At 43.5% G+C, this 27007-nt stretch overlaps 1 protein-coding gene across 1 annotated transcript in view; it reads right to left on the bottom strand.

Annotated features, from left to right (window-relative positions):
• The window catches only part of LOC129835267 (insulin receptor substrate 1-B-like), a 69361-nt gene extending 42863 nt beyond the window's left edge, over nucleotides 1-26498 (bottom strand). Inside the window, exons 1-2 of the mRNA XM_055900828.1 lie at nucleotides 25810-26498; nucleotides 108-412 (exon numbers count right to left, since the gene is read on the bottom strand). Coding sequence (XP_055756803.1) covers nucleotides 108-412; nucleotides 25810-26158 — 654 coding nt within the window. The 5' untranslated portion in view covers nucleotides 26159-26498. The remainder of the gene's footprint in view (nucleotides 1-107; nucleotides 413-25809) is intronic.
• Nucleotides 26499-27007: the final 509 nt, after the last annotated feature.

Genomic DNA, 27007 nt, shown 5'->3' with positions numbered 1-27007 from the left:
TAGCCAACATCATGCATTAGGATGAATACACAGCTTGTCAACCAAAACACAGTGACCATTCAGAGCTGTAACCCCAAAGACTAGGCCTGTGTTACATCTCCTCTCACCTGCATCCAGAACTCCCCGGGGCCTGTGACCGCGGAACGACCAACCTCCACGAAGAAGAAGTTCTCGGAGTGACCGCAGCGCCTCACATTCATCAGTTGCAGGACCACGGCGGCGGCGTCTGAATTAAGCTTGACGAAGTTGACCGTCTTCTCGGTCAGGCACAGACGGTAGACGCCCACCAGGTTCTTGGCCTGGCCCAGCCCCTTTGGCCACACCTTGACTTGCCACACCTCCTTGAAGGCGGGGCCTGGGGTGGGTACACCGTAGTCCCCTCCCGGACCGGTGTCGGTACTAGCCGCCTTACCTGGAGAAGAAGACAGAAGGGAAGGATAAAGAGGGGGGAGAAAGAGAGAGAGAGAGAGAGAAGTGTTTTATATAGAGATTGAGAGACAGGTGGGTGGATAGAGAGATGGAACATAAAGATTAAAACAGGTGGGCGGATAGAGAGATGGAACAGAGATTAAAACAGGTGGGCGGATAGAGGGATGGAATATAGAGATTAAAACAGGTGGACGGATAGAGGGATGGAACATAGAGATTAAAACAGGTGGGCGGATAGAGGGATGGAACATAGAGATTAAAACAGGTGGACGGATAGAGAGATGGAATATAGAGATTAAAACAGGTGGGCGGATAGAGGGATGGAATATAGAGATTAAAACAGGTGGGCGGATAGAGGGATGGAATATAGAGATTAAAACAGGTGGACGGATAGAGAGATAGAATATAGAGATTAAAACAGGTGGGCGGATAGAGGGATGGAATATAGAGATTAAAACAGGTGGGCGGATAGAGGGATGGAATATAGAGATTAAAACAGGTGGGCGGATAGAGGGATGGAATATAGAGATTAAAACAGGTGGGCGGATAGAGGGATGGAATATAGAGATTAAAACAGGGGGGCGGATAGAGGGATGGAATATAGAGATTAAAACAGGTGGGCGGATAGAGGGATGGAACATAGAGATTAAAACAGGTGGGCGGATAGAGGGATGGAACATAGAGATTAAAACAGGTGGGCGGATAGAGAGATGGAACATAGAGATTAAAACAGGTGGACGGATAGAGAGATGGAACATAGAGATTAAAACAGGTGGGCGGATAGAGGGATGGAATATAGAGATTAAAACAGCTGGGCGGATAGAGGCATGGAATATAGAGATTAAAACAGGTGGGCGGATAGAGGGATGGAATATAGAGATTAAAACAGGTGGACGGATAGGGAGATGGAACATAGAGATTAAAACAGGTGGGCGGATAGAGGGATGGAATATAGAGATTAAAACAGCTGGGCGGATAGAGGCATGGAATATAGAGATTAAAACAGGTGGGCGGATAGAGGGATGGAATATAGAGATTGAAACAGGTGGGCGGATAGAGAGATGGAATATAGAGATTAAAACAGGTGGACGGATAGAGAGATGGAATATAGAGATTAAAACAGGTGGGCGGATAGAGGGATGGAACATAGAGATTAAAACAGGTGGGCGGATAGAGGGATTGAACATAGAGATTAAAACAGGTGGGCGGATAGAGGGATGGAACATAGAGATTAAAACAGGTGGGCGGATAGAGGGATGGAACATAGAGATTAAAACAGGTGGGCGGATAGAGGGATGGAATATAGAGATTAAAACAGGTGGGCGGATAGAGGGACGGAACATAGAGATTAAAACAGGTGGGAGGATAGAGGGATGGAATATAGAGATTAAAACAGGTGGGCGGATAGAGGGATGGAATATAGAGATTAAAACAGGTGGGCGGATAGAGGGATGGAACAGAGATTAAAACAGGTGGGCGGATAGAAGGATGGAATATAGAGATTAAAACATGTGGGCAGATAGAGGGATGGAACATAGAGATTAAAACAGGTGGGCAGATAGAGAGATGGAACATAGAGATTAAAACAGGTGGGCGGATAGAGGGATGGAATATAGAGATTAAAACAGGTGGGCGGATAGAGGGATGGAACATAGAGATTAAAACAGGTGGGCGGATAGAGGGATGGAACAGAGATTAAAACAGGTGGGCGGATAGAGGGATGGAACATAGAGATTAAAACAGGTGGGCAGATAGAGGGATGGAACATAGAGATTAAAACAGGTGGGCGGATAGAGGGATGGAACAGAGAGATTAAAACAGGTGGGCGGATAGAGGGATGGAACATAGAGATTAAAACAGGTGGGCGGATAGAGAGATGGAACAGAGATTAAAACAGGTGGGCGGATAGAGGGATGGAACATAGAGATTAAAACAGGTGGGCGGATAGAGAGATGGAACAGAGATTAAAACAGGTGGGCGGATAGAGGGATGGAATATAGAGATTAAAACAGGTGGGCGGATAGAGGGACGGAACATAGAGATTAAAACAGGTGGGAGGATAGAGGGATGGAATATAGAGATTAAAACAGGTGGGCGGATAGAGGGATGGAATATAGAGATTAAAACAGGTGGGCGGATAGAGGGATGGAATATAGAGATTAAAACAGGTGGGCGGATAGAGGGATGGAATATAGAGATTAAAACAGGTGGGCGGATAGAGGGATGGAATATAGAGATTAAAACAGGTGGGCGGATAGAGGGATGGAACATAGAGATTAAAACAGGTGGGCGGATAGAGGGATGGAACAGAGATTAAAACAGGTGGGCGGATAGAAGGATGGAATATAGAGATTAAAACATGTGGGCAGATAGAGGGATGGAACATAGAGATTAAAACAGGTGGGCAGATAGAGAGATGGAACATAGAGATTAAAACAGGTGGGCGGATAGAGGGATGGAATATAGAGATTAAAACAGGTGGGCGGATAGAGGGATGGAACATAGAGATTAAAACAGGTGGGCGGATAGAGGGATGGAACAGAGATTAAAACAGGTGGGCGGATAGAGGGATGGAACATAGAGATTAAAACAGGTGGGCGGATAGAGGGATGGAACATAGAGATTAAAACAGGTGGGCGGATAGAGGGATGGAACAGAGAGATTAAAACAGGTGGGCGGATAGAGGGATGGAACATAGAGATTAAAACAGGTGGGCGGATAGAGAGATGGAACAGAGATTAAAACAGGTGGGCGGATAGAGGGATGGAACATAGAGATTAAAACAGGTGGGCGGATAGAGAGATGGAACAGAGATTAAAACAGGTGGGCGGATAGAGGGATGGAATATAGAGATTAAAACAGGTGGGCAGATAGAGAGATGGAATATACAGACTAAAACAGGTGGGCGGATAGAGGGATGGAACATAGAGATTAAAACAGGTGGGCGGATAGAGGGATGGAATATAGAGATTAAAACAGGTGGGCGGATAGAGAGATGGAACATAGAGATTAAAACAGGTGGGCGGATAGAGGGATGGAACAGAGATTAAAACAGGTGGGCGGATAGAGGGATGGAACATAGAGATTAAAACAGGTGGGCGGATAGAGGGATGGAACATAGAGATTAAAACAGGTGGGCGGATAGAGGGATGGAACATAGAGATTAAAACAGGTGGGCGGATAGAGGGATGGAACATAGAGATTAAAACAGGTGGGCGGATAGAGAGATGGAACATAGAGATTAAAACAGGTGGGCGGATAGAGAGATGGAACATAGAGATTAAAACAGGTGGGCGGATAGAGAGATGGAACATAGAGATTAAAACAGGTGGGCGGATAGAGAGATGGAACATAGAGATTAAAACAGGTGGGCGGATAGAGAGATGGAACATAGAGATTAAAACAGGTGGGCGGATAGAGAGATGGAACATAGAGATTAAAACAGGTGGGCAGATAGAGAGATGGAACATAGAGATTAAAACAGACCAACATGACCGTCGCGCCTCAATTACGAGGGAATGTGGAGGTGAAAGCACCACTATTTACCTAGCACACACTAGTGTTTTAGCAAATTCTGAACAATCCACAGCGGTTTGTGAGTCCTGCTCTTCCTGCAGCTGCATGTTTCAACTCGGTGGCCACACACACACACGCACGCACGCACGCATGAAAAATGTAAACTGTTGAGGATTCAGGCAATTCAAAAGGACAATGACTACGAAAACAACTAGACTAGGCTGTCTTTTTACTGACTTGCAACGCCTACGGGAGACTTCCTGCAGATTAGAGCTGGGCGATATCGACAAAAATCCCTATCGCGATGAATTGTCTGAATTGATGTGATAACGATAAATAGAACAATAGGTTTATAACATTAATGTGCTGCTTTTTCTTATTATCCTCTCAACTACTACTATTGGTTCGATGGTTGTTGCCATCAATTGTCCCATTATTAGCTAACTTCTTTAATCACAAACGTCATTTCTGTAGAATAGGCTACTTATTGTAAAGAACGATATCAGCAAAATGCCTGCGATAAGTGATCGGTATGGTCGGTGTCGATAATTTACCAACCATCCCGCCAATCTCTACAAACCCATCGAATCTTTTTTCATTTACTGTATAAAGTTTGGTTACAGTAGACCCTCATTTACAGGTCACTCACTGTAAACAGAGAATACCACACTTTTCTTGAGACTGATCTCACTTGGTCTAATGCGGAACAGTGAAGTCCTCTGTAAAATATCAGTGGTAGGTAAGGGGACCAGAACACCTGTTTAATAACGCCTTTCGTAGATAAGATTGGGTGTCAATGAATCCTTCGCAAGCAACCGACCCACACTCACATCGAGACTAGGCCTAAATGCTTAGATGTTTAGACAAATAGCTCTTAGAGGCACCTCGGTCAACTCCAGCCAAACACAAGACAGCCCTTACTCCTCCATAGCCTCCAACATTATCATACTGGAGTGTGCACGTTTGTGTGCGTGTGCTCGCGCACATTCATGAAGTGGTATCAATTAGGTGCAGGGACACGTGTTCCTCTGTCTCTCCCGTGCCTTCTGTTAAACCCAATAATCACAACCACGTGTATGGACAAAAACCTCCGGCACGAACGCAGAAACAAAACCACGACGGACTCCACCTCCGGTATGACTAACATTTCCACTCCCCGCTTCCAAAACCTTCAGTTGCGGTCGTGGAATGGGAAACCTGCGTGTGTATGCCCTTCTGGCTTTCTTACCGCTAAATGGATGATGGACCAGGACTTCCAAGGCACACCAGAATAGCTGTTATGCCAGACAGAGGAGGCTGGTGAGAGAAGCTGTAGGTGGACGGGCTCATTGTAATGGCTGGAATGGAATCAATGGTACCAAACACATGGAAACAATGTGTTTAGCTCCATTCCATTGATTCCATTCCAGCCATTACAATGAGCCCGTCCTCCTACAGCTTCTCTCACCAGCCTCCTCTGATGCCATAGGTTTAGACAGTAGACCATTGGCTGTGTACGATGTATGTCCTCTGCATTAGATGAGTCACTCTAGGCCAAGCATGACTATTTAATGGACCGCTGTCTGTGTGTGTGTGTTGTTGCCAGCTGCATAAAGATTTAATACCAGAAAAAATGTGTTTTGTAGATTTTGAGGCAGAGGGACTGAGACAGATGAGGGAATGCAGAAGAAGAACAAAAGGTCCTCGAGAAAAATGAAAGCAGAAGTTAAAGAATGAATGAAATACGAGGAATGAAAAGACGTAGACTATCTACTGAGTGACAACAAAAACTTGACTTGAAGGGTAATAATGGAAGTCAAAATAGATTCACCGTCTTTCCTTCACACTATTTCTCTCCCTGTCACCATCTTACTATCCCACTCCGCTGTCCTTCCTTCCCACGCACGGCCTCAGATCCCCATGCCAAATACCACAAAACCGTGTGTTTCTTTTATCCTAAAGAACTCCTCAGCTATCCGCCAAGCAGCCCTGTGTTGCTTGTTATGAATACATCCTTAGAAATCAGCCGAGCGTCAAGTTTCCCACTTCAACCCCCAACAGCCTTCTTTGATCTCCGGTCTGCAAGGCCACCGTTTTCCCTCCTACACCTGCTAGTGATACGCACGCACGGAATGCACGTGCACACGCCCCCACACACACTGTCTGCAGCTGTCAGAGCAGCTCAAGACCTCGCTAGCGCAGTTAAACGCATCAGCTTGTCACGTGTGCTCCCTCTCCGGTCTCTAGGTCACCAGGCTGTTCGTTAAGGTGCACACCTGTCACCAGCGTTACGCGCATAATGACACTCACCTGGACTCCATCACCTCCATCACCTCCTCCATCACCTCCTGGACTCCATCACCTCCTCACCTGGACTCCATCATTACCTGCCCTGTTTATATGTCACTCCCTTTGGTTTCTTCCCCAGACGTCATTGTTCCTGTTGTTCATGTCGGTGTGATGTTTATACGTCCCTCCCTTTGGTTTCTTCCCCGGTCGTCATTGTTCCTGTTCCATGTCGGTGTGATGTTTATATGTCCCTCCCTTTGGTTTCTTCCCCAGACGTCATTGTTCCTGTTGTTCATGTCGGTGTGATGTTTATATGTCACTCCCTTTGGTTTCTTCCCCAGACGTCATTGTTCCTGTTGTTCATGTCGGTGTGATGTTTATATGTCACTCCCTTTGGTTTCTTCCCCAGACGTCATTGTTCCTGTTGTTCATGTCGGTGTGATGTTTATATGTCACTCCCTTTGGTTTCTTCCCCAGACGTCATTGTTCCTGTTGTTCATGTCGGTGTGATGTTTATATGTCCCTCCCTTTGGTTTCTTCCCCAGACGTCATTGTTCCTGTTGTTCATGTCGGTGTGATGTTTATATGTCACTCCCTTTGGTTTCTTCCCCAGACGTCATTGTTCCTGTTGTTCATGTCGGTGTGATGTTTATATGTCACTCCCTTTGGTTTCTTCCCCAGACGTCATTGTTCCTGTTGTTCATGTCGGTGTGATGTTTATATGTCACTCCCTTTGGTTTCTTCCCCAGACGTCATTGTTCCTGTTGTTCATGTCGGTGTGATGTTTATATGTCACTCCCTTTGGTTTCTTCCCCGGTCGTCATTGTTCCTGTTGTTCATGTCGGTGTGATGTTTATATGTCCCTCCCTTTGGTTTCTTCCCCGGTCGTCATTGTTCCTGTTGTTCATGTTGGCGTGCTGTTTATATGTCACTCCCTTTGGTTTCTTCCCCGGTCGTCATTGTTCCTGTTGTTCATGTTGGCGTGCTGTTTATATGTCACTCCCTTTGGTTTCTTCCCCGGTCGTCATTGTTCCTGTTGTTCATGTCGGTGTGATGTTTATATGTCACTCCCTTTGGTTTCTTCCCCGGTCGTCATTGTTCCTGTTCCATGTCGGTGTGATGTTTATATGTCACTCCCTTTGGTTTCTTCCCCGGTCGTCATTGTTTCTGTTCCATGTCGGTGTGATGTTTATATGTCACTCCCTTTGGTTTCTTCCCCAGACGTCATTGTTCCTGTTCCATGTCGGTGTGCTGTTTATATGTCACTCCCTTTGGTTTCTTCCCCAGACGTCATTGTTCCTGTTGTTCATGTCGGTGTGCTGTTTATACGTCACTCCCTTTGGTTTCTTCCCCGGTCGTCATTGTTCCTGTTCCATGTCGGTGTGATGTTTATATGTCACTCCCTTTGGTTTCTTCCCCGGTCGTCATTGTTCCTGTTGTTCATGTCGGCGTGCTGTTTATATGTCCCTCCCTTTGGTTTCTTCCCCAGACGTCATTGTTCCTGTTGTTCATGTCGGTGTGCTGTTTATATGTCCCTCCCTTTGGTTTCTTCCCCGGTCGTCATTGTTCCTGTTGTTCATGTCGGCGTGCTGTTTATATGTCACTCCCTTTGGTTTCTTCCCCAGTCGTCATTGTTCCTGTTGTTCATGTCGGCGTGCTGTTTATATGTCACTCCCTTTGGTTTCTTCCCCAGACGTCATTGTTCCTGTTGTTCATGTCGGCGCGCTGTTTGCGTTTCTTGTTTTGCTCATTTATTTATTTAAATGTATTCGCTCCCTGAACTTGCTTCCCGACTCTCTGCGTACATGGTTACACAGCCGCCCGCACTTATCGTCGCCTTAAAGTGGCCATAATATCCATCTAAGCTACCCAACCCGCCATCGTAACAACCTCTTTCAAACGTTACAGGAGTAGGAGGTGTACAGAAGTGTGTGAATTCTAGATGTGACTGGCTATCCCCTACGGGACCTCTCCCTGGCAGAGTGTTACTAACAGAGCCAGCGGTGGAGAAAGAGCGAGGGTTTTAGCTCACGCAATGAACACCCAGTGGGGTGACCGTGCAGTCAGGTCCAGCACAAGGACAGAGGGACAGACGGACGGACGGGGGTGGGGGGGATACAGAACACTGCAAACGAGCTTAGCCCTCACGCACACACAGCGGTCATTTCCGAAGCCCTAAGCAGCGGTCTTGATGATTCATAAGACTACAGCACGGCGAAGACGGAGTCAAAGTGACACTGTGCTCCTGGGCTACATGGACCACCTCTCTGGGTGAACAGTAGACGGTTCCTGTTAGCAAGACAACTGTGAGGCAACCTTATCGCAACATTCAGCTTCAGATGGCTTTTCCACGTGGCTAGTCTGTGGCTACAGCCAACTGCAGGATGAGTAGAACACTTTCTACTCTATTCATGTAGCCCATCGTTACTGTACTTCAACCTTGCGACAACCTTACTGAAACATTCAGTTCAACATGTGATGAACGGATGTAACCAACTGCAGTTTGAACACACTCTGACACACTACTCTATTCATACAAGATAGGTAATGTATTATAACCTAACTGCAACCTTATCACAACGTTCAGCTTCACTTATGGCTCCAGAAGTCCAGAACACACACACTACACACTACACACTGCACACTACACACTGCACACTGCACACTGCACTATTCAAACATACTGCACCCTTCTCTCCACCCTCAAGACGAGTATAAGCATATACTGTAGACTAATATGTCTTGCTGGGCATCTCTCCACCGGCCATTATATGATTTAAGGTGTGATTATGACTTGTTGGCGCCAAGGCACTACGGTATTCCCCCTGCTTCCGCCTGATCCAGGTCAGCCTTTATTGGGGGTCGTAACAGCTGTTTGTCCTTTGCACTTGAACCTGTGAGGCTGCTAGCCGCGCGCGCGCGTGTGTGTGTGTGTGTACAGTTGAAGTCGGAAGTTTACATACACCTTAGCCAAATACATTTAAACTCAGTTTTTCACAATTCCTGACATTTAATCCAAGAAAACATTCCCTGCCTTAGTTCAGTTAGGATCACCACTTTATTTTAAGATTGTGAAATGTCAGAATAATAGTAGAGAGAATGATTTATTTCAGCTTTTATTTCTTTCATCACATTCCCAGTGGGTCAGAAGTTTACATACACTCAATTAGTATTTGGTAGCATTGACTTTAAATTGTTTAACTTGGGTCAAACGTTTCCGGTAATCTTCCACAAGCTTCACACAATAAGTTGGGTGAATTTTGGCCCATTCCTCCTGACAGAGCTGGTGTAACTGAGTCAGGTTTGTAGGCCTCCTTGCTCACACACGCTTTTTCAGTTCTGCCCACAAATGTTCTATAGGATTGAGGTCAGGGCTTTGTGATGGCCACTCCAATACCTTGACTTTGTTGTCCTTAAGCGATTTTGCCACAACTTTGGAAGTATGCTTGGGGTCATTGTCCATTTGGAAGACTCATTTGCGACCAAGCTTTAACTTCCTGACTGATGTCTTGAGATGTTGCTTCAATATATCCAAATAATGTTCCTCCCTTGTGATGCCATCTATTTTGTGAAGTGCACCAGTCCCTCCTGCAGCAAAGCCCCCCCACAAAATGATGCTGCCACCCCCGTGCTCTTCACGGTTGGGATGTTGTTCTTCGGCTTGGAAGCCTCCCCCTTTATCTCCAAACATAACGATGGTCATTATGGCCAAACAGTTCTATTTTTGTTCCATCAAACCATAGGACATTTCTCCAAAAAGTACGATCTTTGTTCCCATGTGCAGTTGCAAACCGTTGTCTGAATTTTTTATGGAGGTTTTGGAGTAGTGGCTTCATCTTTGCTGAGCGGCCTTTCAGGTTATGTCGATATAGGACTCGTTTTACTGTGGATATAAATACTTTTGTACCTGTTTCCTCCAGCATCTTCACAAGGTCCTTTGCTGTTGTTCTGGGATTGATTTGCACTTTTCGTACCAAAGTACGTTATGACGGCTGCGTGGTCCCATGGTGTTTATACTTGCGTACTATTGTTTTTACAGATGAACATGGTACCTTCGGGCGTTTGGAAATTGCTCCCAAGGATGAACCAGACTTGTGGAGGTCCACAATTTTTTTGCTGAGGTCTTGGCTGATTTCTTTTGATTTTCCCATGATGTCAAGCAAAGAGGCACTGAGTTTAAAGATAGTCCTTGAAATACATCCACAGGTACACCTCTAATTGACTCAAATTATGTCAATTAGCCTATCAGAAGCTTCTAAAGCTATGATATTATTTTCTGGAATTTTCCAAGCTGTTTAAAGGCACAGTCAACTTAGTGTATGTAAACTTCTGACCCACTGGAATTGTGATAGAGTGAATTATAAGTGAAATAATCTGTCTGTAAACAATTTTTGGAAGAATTACTTGTGTCACGCACAAAGTAGATGTCCTAACCGACTTGCCAAAACTATAGTTTGTTAACAAGAAGTTTGTGGATTGGTTGAAAAACGAGTTTCATTGACTCCAACCTAAGTGTATGTATACTTCCGGCAACTGTTTATGTGTGCGTGTGCATGTTCGCTGGCTGCTGGGATATTGACAAGCCCTTTCCATTAGCGACGAACGGAGTGTAGCTGTTATCACACACTGACTAGGCGACCCTGTTCAATGTAGATCAAGGGTAATTCCACATGTAACGGAATTAAAATGTATGCCAAACAAAAAACATTGATTTCAAAGTTTAACAAACAATACAACTCTATGCACAAGGACTACTGTTAACAATTTCACAGAATATTTTACAAAAACACATTTACTGGAAGAACAGTGCAGATGCAAAGTTTGGTGACAGAATTTTGGTAAAATCTCGCTCATGTGACCACGTTTCCCAAAAACTCTTAAATATCGACTCAGAATTAAGATTCAAAGATCTCTGCAGAAAGAATGGGGTGTCATGACATGACACCGAAAATTGGAAAAAATCTTACGGAACTACAGTAAGTGAAGTGGGTTTACAACCGGTAACAGAACTGTGGTAACGGAATTTCAGCATGCGTCCCTGATCTACACAAAAATGTAGACTCATAGATATGAATGTTATTGTCACGCCCTGGCCTTAGTATTCTTTGTTTTCTTTATTATTTTAGTTAGGTCAGGGTGTGACATGGGGAATGTTTGTGTTTTGTTGGTTTTGGGTGTTTTTATGGTAAAGGGGTTGTTGGGTATAGTAAATGGGTTTGTGTGGAGTACATGTGTCTAGTGTTGTCTATGTATGTTTAGTTATCTAGGAGAGTCTATGGTTACCTGAATGAGTTCCCAATTAGAGACAGCTGATTTCGGTTGTCTCTGATTGGGAGCCTTATTTAGGGTAGCCATAGGCTCTCATTGGTTGTGAGTAATTGTCTATGTAGAACGTTTGTAGCCTGTGTGTGTATGTGCACAACGTTATTTAGCTTCACGGTCGTTTGTTGTTTTGTATAGTTTGTATTAAGTGTTTCGTGTTTATTTTTCGTCATCTTTAAAAAATAAAAGAAGATGGCTTATTTTCCAACTGCTGCGTTTTGGTCCGTCAATCCGCCACACGATCGTGACAGTTATTGTCTTCATGGTGATGCATCCTAAATAGGTTTCACAAAGGTAGAAATATGCAATATCCTTTGCATATTTGGGGATTATTCTACACACTGACTATTATTTTAATGAGCCCTGCCACCAAACAAGACCACATTTGGTTGGATCGGACCAAATCTGAACCAATCATAGATGTCTATGTTTCACAAGTTTGGACATCAAAGTAAAGCACATTAGAGTTCAGTACCGTATAGTTCAGTACAGTATATTCAAGCAGAGTATAGTTCAGTACAGTTCAGTATAGTATAGTCAAGTAGAGTATAGTTCAGTTCAGTGCAGTACAGTACAGATCAGTACAGTATAGTTCAGTACAGTATATTCAAGTAGAGTATAGTTCAGTATAGTATAGTCAGGTAGAGTATAGTTCAGTACAGTATATTCAAGCAGAGTATAGTTCAGTACAGTTCAGTATAGTATAGTCAGGTAGAGTATAGTTCAGTACAGTATATTCAAGCAGAGTATAGTTCAGTACAGTATATTCAAGCAGAGTATAGTTCAGTACAGTTCAGTATAGTATAGTCAAGTAGAGTATAGTTCAGTTCAGTTCAGTATAGTATAGTCAAGTAGAGTATAGTTCAGTACAGTATAGTTCTGTACAGTATAGTCAAGTAGAGTATAGTTCTGTACAGTATAGTCAGGTAGAGTATAGTTCTGTACAGTATAGTCAGGTAGAGTATAGTTCTGTACAGTATAGTCAGGTAGAGTATAGTTCTGTATAGTATAGTCAGGTAGAGTATAGTTCAGTATAGTATAGTCAGGTAGAGTATAGTTCAGTATAGTATAGTCAGGTAGAGTATAGTTCAGTATAGTATAGTCAGGTAGAGTATAGTTCAGTATAGTCAGGTAGAGTATAGTTCAGTGCAGTACAGATCAGTACAGTATAGTTCAGTACAGTATAGTCAAGTAGAGTATAGTACAGTATAGTTCAGTATAGTTCAGTACAGTTCAGTACAGTACATTATAGTTGACTCAACTCGTGTGGTCTACTGTGTACTGTAGTGAACTCTATTCCACTTTGTTCTACTTTAGTACTGTACTGACCTAAACTCTACTTTTCTTTACTGTACTGAGCTATAATCTACTCTACTTTTCTGTACTGTGCTCTACTTTACTGTAATGTACTGTACTGTGCTGTACAAACTTGTGAAACATAGACATCCATGATTGGTTAAAATTTGGTCCAGTCCGGACCAAATCCAGTCCGGACCAAATCTGAACCAGTTAAGGTTGTCTATGTTTGGTCCAAATGAAAGCCGGTCCAAAGGTCTGTAGATGTTGAAATCAAGGCTTGTCGGGACTGGACCAAAAAACGACATTTGTGGACATTGAAATCAAGGCCAGGGCGGAATGACCACAGAAAGAGAAAGAAAACTGTAATGAGCTGAACATAACAGTATGCCAGTGGAAGGAAGGACTGTAGCAGGTGACCCAACTGTGGTTTGTGACTACTACAATTTCTCCTCGTAGCCAATTAAATTGCAGAAATTCCGTTACCAAATAATTAATAGAATTTCGGGAATAATAGGTAACAGAATTTCACTTTTCACTTAATAGTTAATTAACATAAAAACACTATAACTAATTGATAGGTCTACCTTTACTTATTACTTCTGTGAACTTTCATTATCCTCCCTCCTCAAGAGGGAACGACATTTGAAAATATTTAATGATCTGTGGGGTTTTTGGTTACTGAATTTCATGGCACAAGGCAATGTTTCATAAAGGTATACTTCGGGATTTTGGCAATGAATCCAGTATGAAGGAAGTTAAGAGATAATTTCGCGAGCCAATGCACTTACCTAGTGTTAGGCCATTGTCTGGAAGGCTATGGTATCTACTAGTATGCTAGCAGTTACCATAGACTTCCAGTCTTTGTGCTAACACTAGTTAGCAAATGCGCTAATGCTAGTTAGCGACTTCCATCAAACTGCACGCAGAGACATACGATTTTTATCCACAAGTTCATCTGGCTCTGCCGAAGCAGATAAAGGGCTGAATTTCCAAAATCCTGAAGTGTCCCTTTAAACTTACAGAAGGAAAAAATATATTTCCTAAACTAAATACAGGTGTTGATATTAGTTGCCAGAAGTCTTTAGTTTTACATTATTGGGTTTCGATGTAATTCTAATACCTTTAAAGACTTTTTCGGCTGGATGTTTCCTAAGACCTGTTCTCCATCTGTTTGACAAGAAATCAAAGCCTTTGCTTATTCCAGTTTCTAAAAGAGATAGACGCTTAGATTTCATTTGACCCCCAACTTGATTCGCTCCTATAAACTTCACATGTTGGTGCTCATGGATCCTTTTCCATGGAAATGCCCTCAACTCTGACATGTAGGCTCAGTATGTCCATGGTGCCTTGGAGTAGCCCTCAGTGGTCAGGTAGCCTGCATGTGTGATGTATGGTAGGATTCAGTAGTGTTGCATAATGTATAGTCTATTTTATTTGTCAGGCACTGTAGTGAAGTTGAGGGTTTAGTTTCTCAACTTTTATTTGACCAAAAAATTATATTTAGGTTACATTTAGAACCTATTTTTTTGGTGTGAAGTAGCCTACTGTACGTATGATCATTTTATGAAGTAGGGCAGTGGTTCCCAAACCGTGGGGCGCCCTTTCAACTTTTTGTGGATTTTTACATTCCAATCTCATCAGATTCATGGAGGGGATCGATATCTGTGAGTGCTAGGCGTAAAAACGGTATCTCTCTTAGTTTCGCTAATGCACTCAGTAAATCACTGAACGCTAGAGCTGGCATGGAAAGATCCTTTTCCCACTAGGCCTTGTTTCATGCTGCTGACCCCAGTGCCCTAGCATGCCACAACGCTCTCAAATACGTCACCAAAGAAGCCAACGAGCTGGACATCCGAGGCCTGAAGTCCCTTTATTTCCCATCTCGCCTGCTCGGCTATCTCTCCCCCTCATCTCTCGCCATCACCCTGAGTTACCAGTGTGGAGAGACACAGGACAGCTGTGTCCAGTGTGTGTGTGTGTGTGTGTGTGGGGGGGGGTCAATAAAACCGTGGATCCCCCCAAAAGGATCTCCCTTACTGCCGAGTGTCCCAGTCTGTCTCCTCTACACCCCCACCTCTCCTTCCCTCACTCTCTCTCGTTCCCACTCCCTCATTATCCATCCCCCTCTCTCCTGGCCCCCGGAGGAAGAAACACAACACGTACACAACACCACCACCTCCCTAAGGCTCAGTTCGCACATATGGTATGTGTTATGAAGACACACACACACACGCACACAATTATCAGCGAGGCATCCAGATTTGTCATCGCTAAAGCACCACATGAAAGTGAACGTGAAGATTAGCTAGCGTGCTGGTCGGTCTTCACAACAACCCCGTCAGCCTGGCAGCCATCATTAAAGAGCGCCACGTCAAGGCTTTTGTGTGGTCACAGAACCACTGACGAATGAAGACTGCGCTGGAGGAGGACACACCAGGTGCATACCAGAAGAGGCTGTCAATTCTCGTCTCCTATTCTTCATCACTCAGCCAAAAGTACAAGATAAGCCAAAGTAATATAGCAGAGGAGGCCTACCCATGGAATATACTGGAACCTGTCCAGTTTTCTTCATGTCAGCGCAGCTGCAGAAGTCAAATTCATTCACCACTGAGATGAACCCATTGACCTGGTCCTGCACCACAGTGCGGTGAGCTGGTGGTTAGCCTATATCCTGTACTATCAACCAGCAGATCAATATCACCATAAAAAGGTTTCTATACCTGCATAAGCGTCCTCTGCTCACAGCTGCATCGCGCCATATGGACACTCATCAACGTGATCGATTGTGTTCCTCTCTCAGCCTTTCCTTCATGTCAATCAAATTATGGGAGACTTACCGACTATCCTTGGGATAAATCGCGCTTGTTGCACATATAACATGCATATGAAGCACATATAGGTGATTTAAATTGATCACTCTCAAGCCTAAATGTCGAGCTGAGCCTTCGGGCTGACCTTTTACAGTAGCTGACTGTTGAGAGTGAACATGGGTCTATTGCGCAACAGGGGATCTACCTGCCCAGCAAAACACGGGCTAGCCCGACATGTTGAATGAAATTACAGGGTGTTAACGGGTGTAAACTATTTTCTGCATAGGAAATGACCCCGTGGCGCTGTGGCTAACGTGAGAAGGAGGAGGGAGGGTCCAGCTCACAGTGCTTACTCAGGCAGCATCCCAAATGGTGCCCTATTTCCTATGTAGTGCATTACTTTTGACCAGGGCTCTGGTCAAAAGTAGTGCACTACATAGGAAATAGGGTGCCATTTGGGACACAGACCCTGGGTCTTAGTGGTCAAAATAGCTCTAGGCTAAGCTAGCTCCGGTTCACACCCACAGTCCTGTTGTCCCCGTCAGGCAGCGCTGAGTCGGCCCGACTCTGAGACAACAATTACGGTCTAATTAGGGAGATGAGCAGCAGTTTAACTGGGTTCAACGTTTAATCGCCTCCCCCGGCCGAGGCGGCCACCGGTGAGATCCAGGTCATACCGCCTGCCTGGATGACTGACTGACAAGGGCTGGGTATAGATACTACACTACAGCCATGCCTTGAGACAAGTGTATCCACATGGGTGAAGTGGTGTCTTGGCTTGCACTGACATAGAGTCAGAGTATCAGATAACAGTCATCATGTCTGTTATATGAAGTGAAAAGGAAACACTGACTGTAGATCAGAGCTAATATGGGGTTAGTGGATCATACACCAGTGAATATATCTGTGATTTATGTGAGGCCAAAAGGGACAACTCACTGTAGATCAGGGCTTAGTAGCTGTTTATCATCGAGACAGACCTGGAAGGACCTTTGTTCTGGGTTGTGGCTTGCTGGTTGTGTTTGACACTATAGTTTAATGAGCGGTTTACCTCCTAGTGTGTGTGTGTGTGTGTGTGTGTGTGTGTGTGTGTGTGTGTGTGTGTGTGTGTGTGTGTGTGTGTGTGTGTGTGTGTGTGTGTGTGTGTGTGTGTGTGTTAGCGAGAGTGTGCACAGTGCCCCTGCCTGCCGCCTGGCTTAACAGTACTATGTATCTCATCTCTCATCTCCAGTTTACACTGCTTCGTTGTTTACTAGGTACAACAACCGTTCTTGAGGTGGCTTGTGAGCCAGAGCACTTTATTTGCCTGGCAAACGATGATGCTCCATACTTCTAATACCCTACTTCAGCCTTGATACACTCCAGTGAATATAAATAGTTTGGTAAATAAGCTTCTCTTACAGTTTGATACTGTATTTACTGGCCATATGGCCTCCTTGGACCCAGCTGAACAAATAAAGATCTCAATATCTCTCTCGGTCTCTGCATGGCAGCTGGACTGTATTTGTGAAAGTTACGGGTTAGCGGAGGGAGGGAGATTGCCTGCGAGATATTGACATGAAGGCAGTCCCTGGTTGCTCCAGGTGAGTTTCCCAGAACGCAGCACGGAGAGAGTCTGAGACTGGGGCAGTTATTGAAAGTGGGCAGCGGGTGCACAGACTAACTGCTGTGCTGTCTGTTAGGCTTTTCTGTGTGTGTGGGGGGGGGGGGGGGGGGGCTCCCCATGGGTACAGGAAATCCCCCAACGTCCCCACAAGGATAGTTAAACAAAGAAAATTAGCCCTCGTGGGACAAATGATATTTTAAGCTTATGGGTAAGGGTTAGGGTTACAATTAGGATTAGGGGTTAAGGTTAGGGGTTCATTTTAAGTCCCCACAAGGATAGGAAAACATATGCCGTGTGTGTGTGTGTATGTGCGTGTGTGTCACGCCCTGACCTTAGAGATCCTTTTTATGTCTCTATTTTGGTTTGGTCAGGGCGTGAGTTGGGATGGGCATTCTATGTTTTGCATTCTATGTTCATTCTTCTATGCTTTCTATTTCTTTGTGTTTGGCCGTGTGTGGTTCTCAATCAGAGGCAGCTGTCTATCGTTGTCTCTGATTGAGATCCATACTTAGGTAGCCTTTTTCCACCTGTGTTTGGTGGGTAGTTGTTTTCTGTTTTGTGTGAGTGCCTGACAGAACTGTTGCGTTTTGTTCTACTTTTGTTTTTTGTCTCAGTGTTCAGGCTATATTAAAACATCATGAACACGTACCACGCTGCGCTTTGGTCTACTCCTTCTTCCTCAGACGAACATCGTTACAGTGTGTGGAGAGAGAGAGAATGCATTTCTCTCCTTTGTAGCCCCTGTTCCCATATACACTGCCAATAATAATGTAGAGCTGTAACATAATACTGTAGCTACCTCTCAATGTGTCAGCTTTGGCTCAAAACCTCAGTTCAAGCCATAGCATGTCACAAAGCACTGCTCCACACCTTTAGGATCAAGGAGACTGACATGACTTGAAAGTGGCAGCGGCACAGTATTTGCTCGACTGAAAAGGTATCTGGGTGGGTGTGAATCCTTTTGCTCTCCCAACTGTACAAGTGGGGGTTCACGTTACCCCCCATACACGTTCAGCTTACTGGACGGAAACCCCGAAGACTAGATGGTCACTGACACAGAGACTCCGCCCATTTTCCCAATGGCATCATTTAAAATGGGAGGAGCTTGTTGTCGACTCTTCTAAGCACTGTATAACATACCCGTTTATTCTATATGGGTTGGAATGCCACGGGTTGTGTGTGAGTGGGTGTGCACACAAGTTGGCCTCATTCACCTCAAAAATTATTTTGTCAAACGTCTGCATGAAAGAGATGGAAAATGTTGAAACCACATGAGCTAGGCCCTATATGCAATATGAGCCGTATGGGTGTAGATTGATGTAGCTGGCTGGCGCTGGGGTTGACTGAGAAATGTCTAAACTTTAGACCAGTCAGAGAAAATAGATTTACGCTTATAACACAACCCTAAACAAACAGGAGGAGAGGGTGCCAGCACTCTGAGCAATGTTGAGTTAAGCTGTCATTCAATAACAGAGAATTCAGTGACACAATTGACACAAGATATGCCAAAAGACAGATGTCAAAATGTTTGACCAGACGAAGAGTCGACAGGGTCGTTTATTTGGTTTGCTCTGCCGATTGTTTATTGGCTGACAACTAGAGAGAGTGAGAAACACCCCCTGTCCTCCCTCTCTTCTCCCTCCCTGCTCCCGGTCTCCCTAATCTGGCAACCACATCCCATACCCACTCTGGGGTCTCTGAGGGTGCTCCGCTGTTGCAGTTTCCTTCTGTCTCTTCCATGCGTAGTGCTGTGTGTGGGGGAGAAACTGTTTACATAGATCCAGGATCAGTGAGGTCTACAGTGCCTTCAGAAAGTATTCACACCCCTTGACTTTTTCCACATTTTGTTCTGTTACAAAGTGGGATAAAAAATAAATAAAAAATTGTCAACGATCTACACAAAATACTCTGTGATGTCAAGTGGAAGAAAAATTCTAACATTAATATATCTTGATTTGATAAGTATTCAACCTCTTGAGTCAACAACTCGAGCTAAGATTTGGCCTTGTGTTTTAGGTTATTGTCCTGCTGAGAGGTGACTTAATCTCCCAGTGTCTGGTGGAAAGCAGACTGAACCAGGTTTTCCTCTAACATTTTGCCTGTGCTTAGCTCCATTCCGTGTTTTTTTTTATCCAGAAAAATCTTCCCAGTACTTAACGATTACAAGCACACCCATAACATTATGCAGCCACCACTATGCTTGAAAATATGGAGAGTGGTACTAAGTAATGTGTTGTATTGGATTTGCCCTAAACATACACTTTGTATTCAGGACAAAATGTTATTTGCTTTGCCACATTTTTTGCAGTATTACTTTACTGCCTTGTTACAAACAGGATGCATGTTTTAGAATATTTATATTCTGTACAGGCTTCCTTTTCACTCTGTCAATTAGGTTAGTATTGTGGAGTAACTACAATGTTGTTGATCCATCCTCAGTTTCCTCCTATCACAGCCATTAAACTCTCTAACTGTTTTTATGTCAAAATTGGCCTCATGGTGAAATCCCTGAGGTTTCCTTCCTCTCCGGCAACTGAGTTACGAAGGACGCCTGTATCTTTGTAGTGACTGGGTGTATTGTTACACCATCCAAAGTGTAATTAATAACTTCATCATGATCATAGGGATATTCAGTGTCTGCTTTTTTTACCCATCTACCAATAGGTGCCCTTCTTTGCGAGGCATTGGAAAACCTCCCTGGTCTTTGTGATTGAATCTGTGTTTGAAATTCACTGCTTGATTGACTGACCTTACAGGTAATTGTACAGTGCATTTGGAAAGTATTCAGACCCCTTGATTTTTCCCACATGTTGTTACGTTACAGCCTTATTTTAAACTCATCAATCTACACACAATACCCCATAACGACAAAGCAAAAACAGGTTTATAGAAATGTTTGTAAATGTATTAAACCTAAAAAACAGAAATACTTTATTTATATACAGTGGAAGTGGGAAGTTTACATACACTTAGATTGGAGTCATTAAAACCCGTTTTTCAAACACTCCACAAATTTCTTGTTAACAAACTATAGTTTTGGCAAGTCACTTTGGTGCGAAAAGTGCAAATCAATCCCAGAACAACAGCAAAGGACCTTGTGAAGATGCTGGAGGAAACAGATACAAAAGTATCTATATCCACAGTAAAACGAATCCTATATCGACATAACCTGAAAGGCCACTCAGCAAGGAAGAAGCCACTGCTCCAAAACTGACATAAAAAAGACAGACTACGGTTTGCAACTGCACATGGGGACAAAGATCGTACTTTTTGGAGAAATGTCCTCTGGTCTGATGAAACAAAAATAGAACTGTTTGGCTATAATGACCATCATTATGTTTTGAGGAAAAAGGGGGAGGCTTGCAAGCCGAAGAACACCATCCCAACCGTGAAGCACGGGGGTGGCAGCATCATGTTGTGGGGGTGCTTTGCTGCAGGAGGGACTGGTGCACTTCACAAAATAGATGGCAATATGAGGCAGGAAAATTATGTGGATATATTGAAGCAACATCTCAAGACATCAGTCAGGAAGTTAAAGCTTGGTCGCAAATTGGTCTTCCAAATGGACAATGACCCAAGCATGCCACAACAAAGTTGTGGCAAAATGGCATAAGGACAACAGAGCCATCACAAAGCCCTGACCTCAATCCTATAGAAAATGTGTGGGCAGAACTAAAAAAGCGTGTGCGAGCAAGGAGGCCTACAAACCTGACTCAGTTACACCAGCTCTGTCAGGAGGAATGGGCCAAAATTCACCCAACTTATTGTGGGAAGCTTGTGGAAGGCTACCCGACACGTTTGACCCGAGTTAAACAATTTAAAGGCAATGCTACCAAATGCTAATTGAGTGTATGTAAACGTCTGACCCACTGGGAATGTGATGAAAGAAATAAAAGCTGAAATAAATCCTTCTCTCTACTATTATTCTGACATTTCACATTATTAAAATAAAGTGGTGACACTAACTGACCTAAGACAGGGAATTTTTACTTGGATTAAATGTCAGGAATTGTGAAAAACTGAGTTTAAATGTATTTGGCTAAGGTGTATGTAAATTTCCAACTTCAACTGTAAGTACTCAGACCCTTTGCTATGAGACTCGGACTTGAGCTCCGGTGCATCCTGTTTCCATTGATCATCCCTGAGATGTTTCTACAACTTGATTGGAGTCCACCTGTAGTAAATTCAATTGATTGGACATGATTTGGAAAGGCATTCATCTGTCTATATAAGATCACACAGTTTACAGTGCATGTCAGAGAAAAAAATCAAGCCATGAGGTCAAACTAATTGTCCGTAGATCTCCGAGACAGGATTGTGTCGAGGCACAGATCTGGGGAATAATTCCAAAAATGTTTTGCCGCATTGAAGGTCCCCAAGAACACAGTGGCCTCCATCATTCTTAAATGGAAGAAGTTTGGAACCACCAAGACTCTTCCTAGAACTAACTGGCCACTCGGCCAAACTGAGCAATCCGGGGAGAAAGGCCTTGGTCATGGAGGTGACCAAGAACCCAATGGTCACCCTGACAGAGCTCCAGAGTTCCTCTGTGGAGATGGAAGAACCTTCCAGAAGGAGAACCATCTCTGCAGCACTCCACCAATCAGGTCTTTATGGTAGAGTGTACAAACAGAAGCCAGTCCTCAGTAAAAGGCACATGATAGTCTGCTTGGAGTTCACCAAAAGGCACCTAAAAGACTCGCAGACCATGAGAAACAAGATTCTCTGGTCTGATGAAACCAAGATTGAAGACTTTGGCCCGAATGCCAAGCGTCACGTCTGGAGGAAATCTGGCACCATCCCTAAGGTGAAGCATGGTGGTGGCAGCATCATGCTGTGGGGATGTTTATCAGCGGCAGGGACTGGGAGACTAGTCAGAATCGAGAGAAAGATGAACGGAGTAAAGTACAGAGAGATCCTTAATGAAAACCTGCTCCAGAGCACTCAGGACCACAAACTGGGGTGAATGTTCACCTTCCAACAAGACAACGACTCTAAGCACACAGCCAAGACAACGCAGGAATGGCTTCGGGACAAGCCTCTGAATGTCCTTGAGTGGCCCAGCCAGAGCCCCGTTTGAACATCTCTGGAGAGGCCTAAAAATAGCGGTGCTGCGACACTCCCCATCCAACTTGAGAGCTTGAAAGGATCTGCAGAGAAGAATGGGTGAAACTCCCCAAATACAGGTGTGCCAAGCGTGTAACGTCATACCCAAGAAGACTCAAGGCTGTAATCACTGCCAAAGGTGCTTCAACAAAGTACTGAGTAAAGGGTCTGAATACTTATGTAAATGTGATATTTCCGTTTTAAACCTGTTTTTGCTTTATCATTATAGGGTATTGTGTGTAGATTGATGAGGGGGAAAAACGATTTAATCCATTTTAGAATAAGGCTGTAATGTAACAAAATGTGGAAAAAGTCAAGGGGTCTGAATACTTTCTGAATGCACTATATGTGGGGCACAGAGATGAGGTAGTTTTTCCATGTTAAACTATTATTGTACACAGAGTGAGTACATGCAACTTATTATGTGACTTGTTCAGCACATTTTTACTCCTGAACATATTTATGCTTGCCATAACAAAGGGATTGAATACTTATTGACTGAAGACATTTCAGCTTTTCCTTTTTTATGAATTTGTAAAACATTCTAAACTCATAATTCCACTTTAACATTACGGGGTGTTGTGTGTAGGCCAGTGAAGAACAATCTAAATGTAGTCCATTTAAAATTCAGGGTCTAACACAACAAAATGTGGAAAAAGTCCAGGGGATGAATACATTCTGAAGGCACTGTATGTAACCTATTGCATATAACATATGCACGGCAGATAGCCTAGCGTTTAAGAGTGTTGGCCAGTAACTGAAAGGTTGCTGGTTCGAATCCCTGAGCCGACTAGGTGAAAAAATCTGCCGGTGTGCCCTTGAGCAAGGCACGTAACCCTAATTGCTCTGGATAAGAGCGTCTGCTAAATTACTCAAATGTAAATGTAAACACATGCATAACATATTGTTGCTGTTTTTTGTGCCCAATTGGTTACAGTTAGGACTGGAATAGGGAAAACTGATCCTAGATCTGTACATAGGGCCAACTAAAGCCCGAGACGGCCTGGACCCCTTTGCACATGTCATAGGCCAAAGACATTAGTTAAAGTAACTGTACAGTGAAAATCTAATTTTAAAAGTTCATATTCTTTTAACTCATATCCAAATAATGTTGTTGACTTATATCTAAATAATGTTGTTGACTTATATCTCAATAATGTTGTCCTACGCTACTATCTGTGGCCAAAGAATACATTTGAGGGAAGAAAATACTTCAAAAACCCCACCTCAAACTTGTATCTCCAACAGACCGTTTAAAAAATGCTCGCTATTTTCTAATCGAGTAGGATATCATACTCCTGAGGGGAGATGAGCTGGCCAATCACCATTCTAGAGTAGGATGAGCTGGCCAATCAACGGTCTACTCGCATGAATCATTTTAATGACTGGTATATGCCCACACCATTCTGTTGTTGGGATATCCACACACCCTTCCAACACAGAAAAGCTGCTTTTTAACATACTTAATGACAATTACTTTGGAAGGGAAACTATTTCACTCATATTGTAAGTAATTATAGGCCATATTTCATAGAAACACTGGACCGTTACTTTAAGGCACAGGTTAACCAAGTCAAAAGAGGTCCAATTCTATGTCAACCTCTTGATCATTGTTACCTGTGGAGAATGTTCAGGACATGTTCAACACAGTAAGAGGCTTCTGCTTTTCTCTCTTATTTGTTGCGGCGGCGCCTACTTTTCCCCCTCATTGTAATCATCTCTTTTACATAACATAGGCTAGCAGGTCAGCTGTAAGTACCTTGAACCCAAACCTTCGTTTGTCAAGATTGCATCATGTGTCCTCCCCACACCAGTCACTGGTCTATGAGCTTTCTTTCCCATGATGAGGCTGCAGAAAAAACTGGTGATTGCAGCCACAGCCAGCCCCTGGCTTGATAGTTTTGTTTGCACAAAAGGTTTGCTCAACTGCTGATATCAGGAGGGATTTGAAAGCGTGTATGAATTGAAAATCGATGCTTTTTGTTACTGTATGTGCATAATTGCAAATATGAATAAATAATACAAAGAAACTCTGAATAGAAGATGAGTATGCCTATTGATACTTGTGCACAGTACACAGGTATCCAACAATATGGATCTTGTATAAACTTGTTCATGCTGTTGGTTTTGTGTGTATCCTCTACTGTGATGTCTTGTCTTGGCAAATATTGTCATGTCAACAGAAAACAAAAACATACATTTAAGCAATAAGGAACGATGGTGTATGGTATGTGGCCAATATACCACATAAGGGCTGTTCTGATGTACGACGCAACGTGGAGTGCCTGGATACAACCCTTAGCCGTGGTATATTGGCCATATACCACAAACCCCATTGGTGCCTTATTGCTATTATAAACTGGTTACAAGTGTAACTAGAGCAGTAAAAATACATATTTTGTCATACACGTCTGATACACCACGGCTGTCAGCCAATCAGCATTCAGGGCTCGAATCACCCAGTTTATAATTACATTTTAGTAATTTAACAGACGCTCTGGCGACTTACTGTAGGGAGTGTTCATACTTTGTTCATACTTTTTTCGTACATACTAAGTAAACAGAGAATCAGACTCATAACAAAAATCTGGATGCGTTTGCGCAATGGCCAGGGTTGACTTGGGAATGGAAGAAGCAGGAGGAAGGTTGGCTGTTGAACGTTGTCTCCAATATAGCCTACTCTTGTTACAGGCAACGTTTTAATGGAACTACTTGTTTTTCCCTTCTCTAAACCCTGTACAAACCACAAGCATTTGGTCCATATGTGAACTTTTGGAGCAAGTACACTATCTATATGGGTGTGGGGAAAAAGTATGATAACGTTTAACGTTCTCTGGGTGTTGGCAAGGATAAGCACACACGGCAACTTGGAACATAAGATTTGCAGTTTCTGGGGGACCATGTCTAAATATAATTATTATGCAAAGAAGTATGCACTGTAATTTTACATAATATTTAAATGATGGTCCATAGGCAGCAAAACAGTACAGTAACCTACCACACACTGTAATATGGATATATTTTGACATCACTTTTCTTTCAAATGCAAAGAGCATGCCTCAAACTATTACGCTAAAATCGTGTGCCGACATTTTTAAAACATCGCTGGTAGTGAGCAGTGGGACGTTCCTCACTGCTGACGAGCAATGTTAAGTTACTCCCGTTATGCACATTTCTGGATGTCCTAAAAATAGCCTAATAACAATAATCATATTTTTTTAAACATTTAAATGACTAATAACAATAATCTAATAACAAATAGCCTAATAACAATGACAGTCGTGGTATATTAAACGAGCACGTGTCGTTTTTATAAGCTGCATTTGAGCAAATTGCTGCAGTGGGCTACATCGCCACGTTCAGATGTAATACTATGGCCACTTCGTTATAACGATAGGCAGCCATATAGAGATCGGGTTGCAGTCAGAGCTCGTTGTAGTTTTGCTTACTTACTTTTGCATTGCAGCTCCACCATGGCCTGATACCAGTCGTCCTGGTCCGCCTCGTTTTCTGCCGCGATTGCAAAGCTCTCCGCCCGAGTGTACAGCACTATCATGTGTTTGTTCTTCGCATCAGCCCGCTTATTGATGTTGAAACACGTCTCCAGCACCAGGGCTTTCTTGGGGACGGGTGTCTTTCCTCTGAATTTCTTCTCGCTCTCGTAGTATTCGAGCCGGGCCGGGCCCCTCTCCGAGGCCGTCCGGAGGACGAAGTATCGCCGGTGCATGGATTTCTGCTTGCGGAGATAGCCGCTCTTTCGAACGTCCTCGTAGATTTGCGGATCCGGTGGTTGGCTCTCCATTGCGCTCGACTTATCTTGTTTTTCTAGAACCTAAACTTAATATTTTCAACTCAGCAAAAATACTCTCCCAAGTTAACTGTAGAGGGTAATTTATACATAATTCTGTGCGGTTCCCCTCCCTCCCTTTAACACATGTATGCAAGGGAGAGAGGTCCTCTGGTCCAGTTTAGTATTTTAAAAGATTAGCTAAATATTCCCTTCCTTTCTTGTTGCAATAACTACCTTGTTCAACTCAGCAGTCTCTCCTTTAGTTTTCTGCACGAACACACAGACGAGCACATTCGGCAACTGCGCGAAAGCGCCTGCTACTACTATGTAGTAGTGATGAGTCGTTCGCGAATGAACGGCTCTTTTTGGCAAACGTTGGGAACCAAATCGCATCTCGTGAAAGAGCCGTTCATTTGGCTCCCTGATTTGCATACTACTACTATTACTACTGCTTTTTGAGTTTCAAACGAGTATCTGCAACTAAGTTACACAATCATTATCTGAAGATGGATGATTCAGAATGCAGAAACAATAAATAGTGGGGAGAGCAAGTCATTCTGGCCCACTCGAATTGTTGAAGTGCATAAAAAAAACGTTTCGCAGGCGATCTAACAATTTGGCTAGGTAAAAATGTAGTTGAACTTGCATATCACGATCTCACATGGGGTAATGGAAACTTACTCTTTTGTCTTTACATTAGAGATTTGTTAATTTTTTCATGGTTCTCGGATGATTTTCCAGCATTTTCAATGAAGGGCCGTTTGGGAGGCAAATGATGCGGCTCTTTTAGCTGAACGGAGCCAAATGATGCGGCTCACGGAAAAGACCCGGAATGCACATCGCTATTATTTAGCTAGTAGG

Source organism: Salvelinus fontinalis, chromosome 36, assembly GCF_029448725.1.
Source record: "Salvelinus fontinalis isolate EN_2023a chromosome 36, ASM2944872v1, whole genome shotgun sequence".
Classification (NCBI taxonomy): domain Eukaryota; kingdom Metazoa; phylum Chordata; class Actinopteri; order Salmoniformes; family Salmonidae; genus Salvelinus; species Salvelinus fontinalis.
Note: the sequence above shows the minus strand (reverse complement) of the source record. Positions and strands in the feature narration are given on the sequence as shown.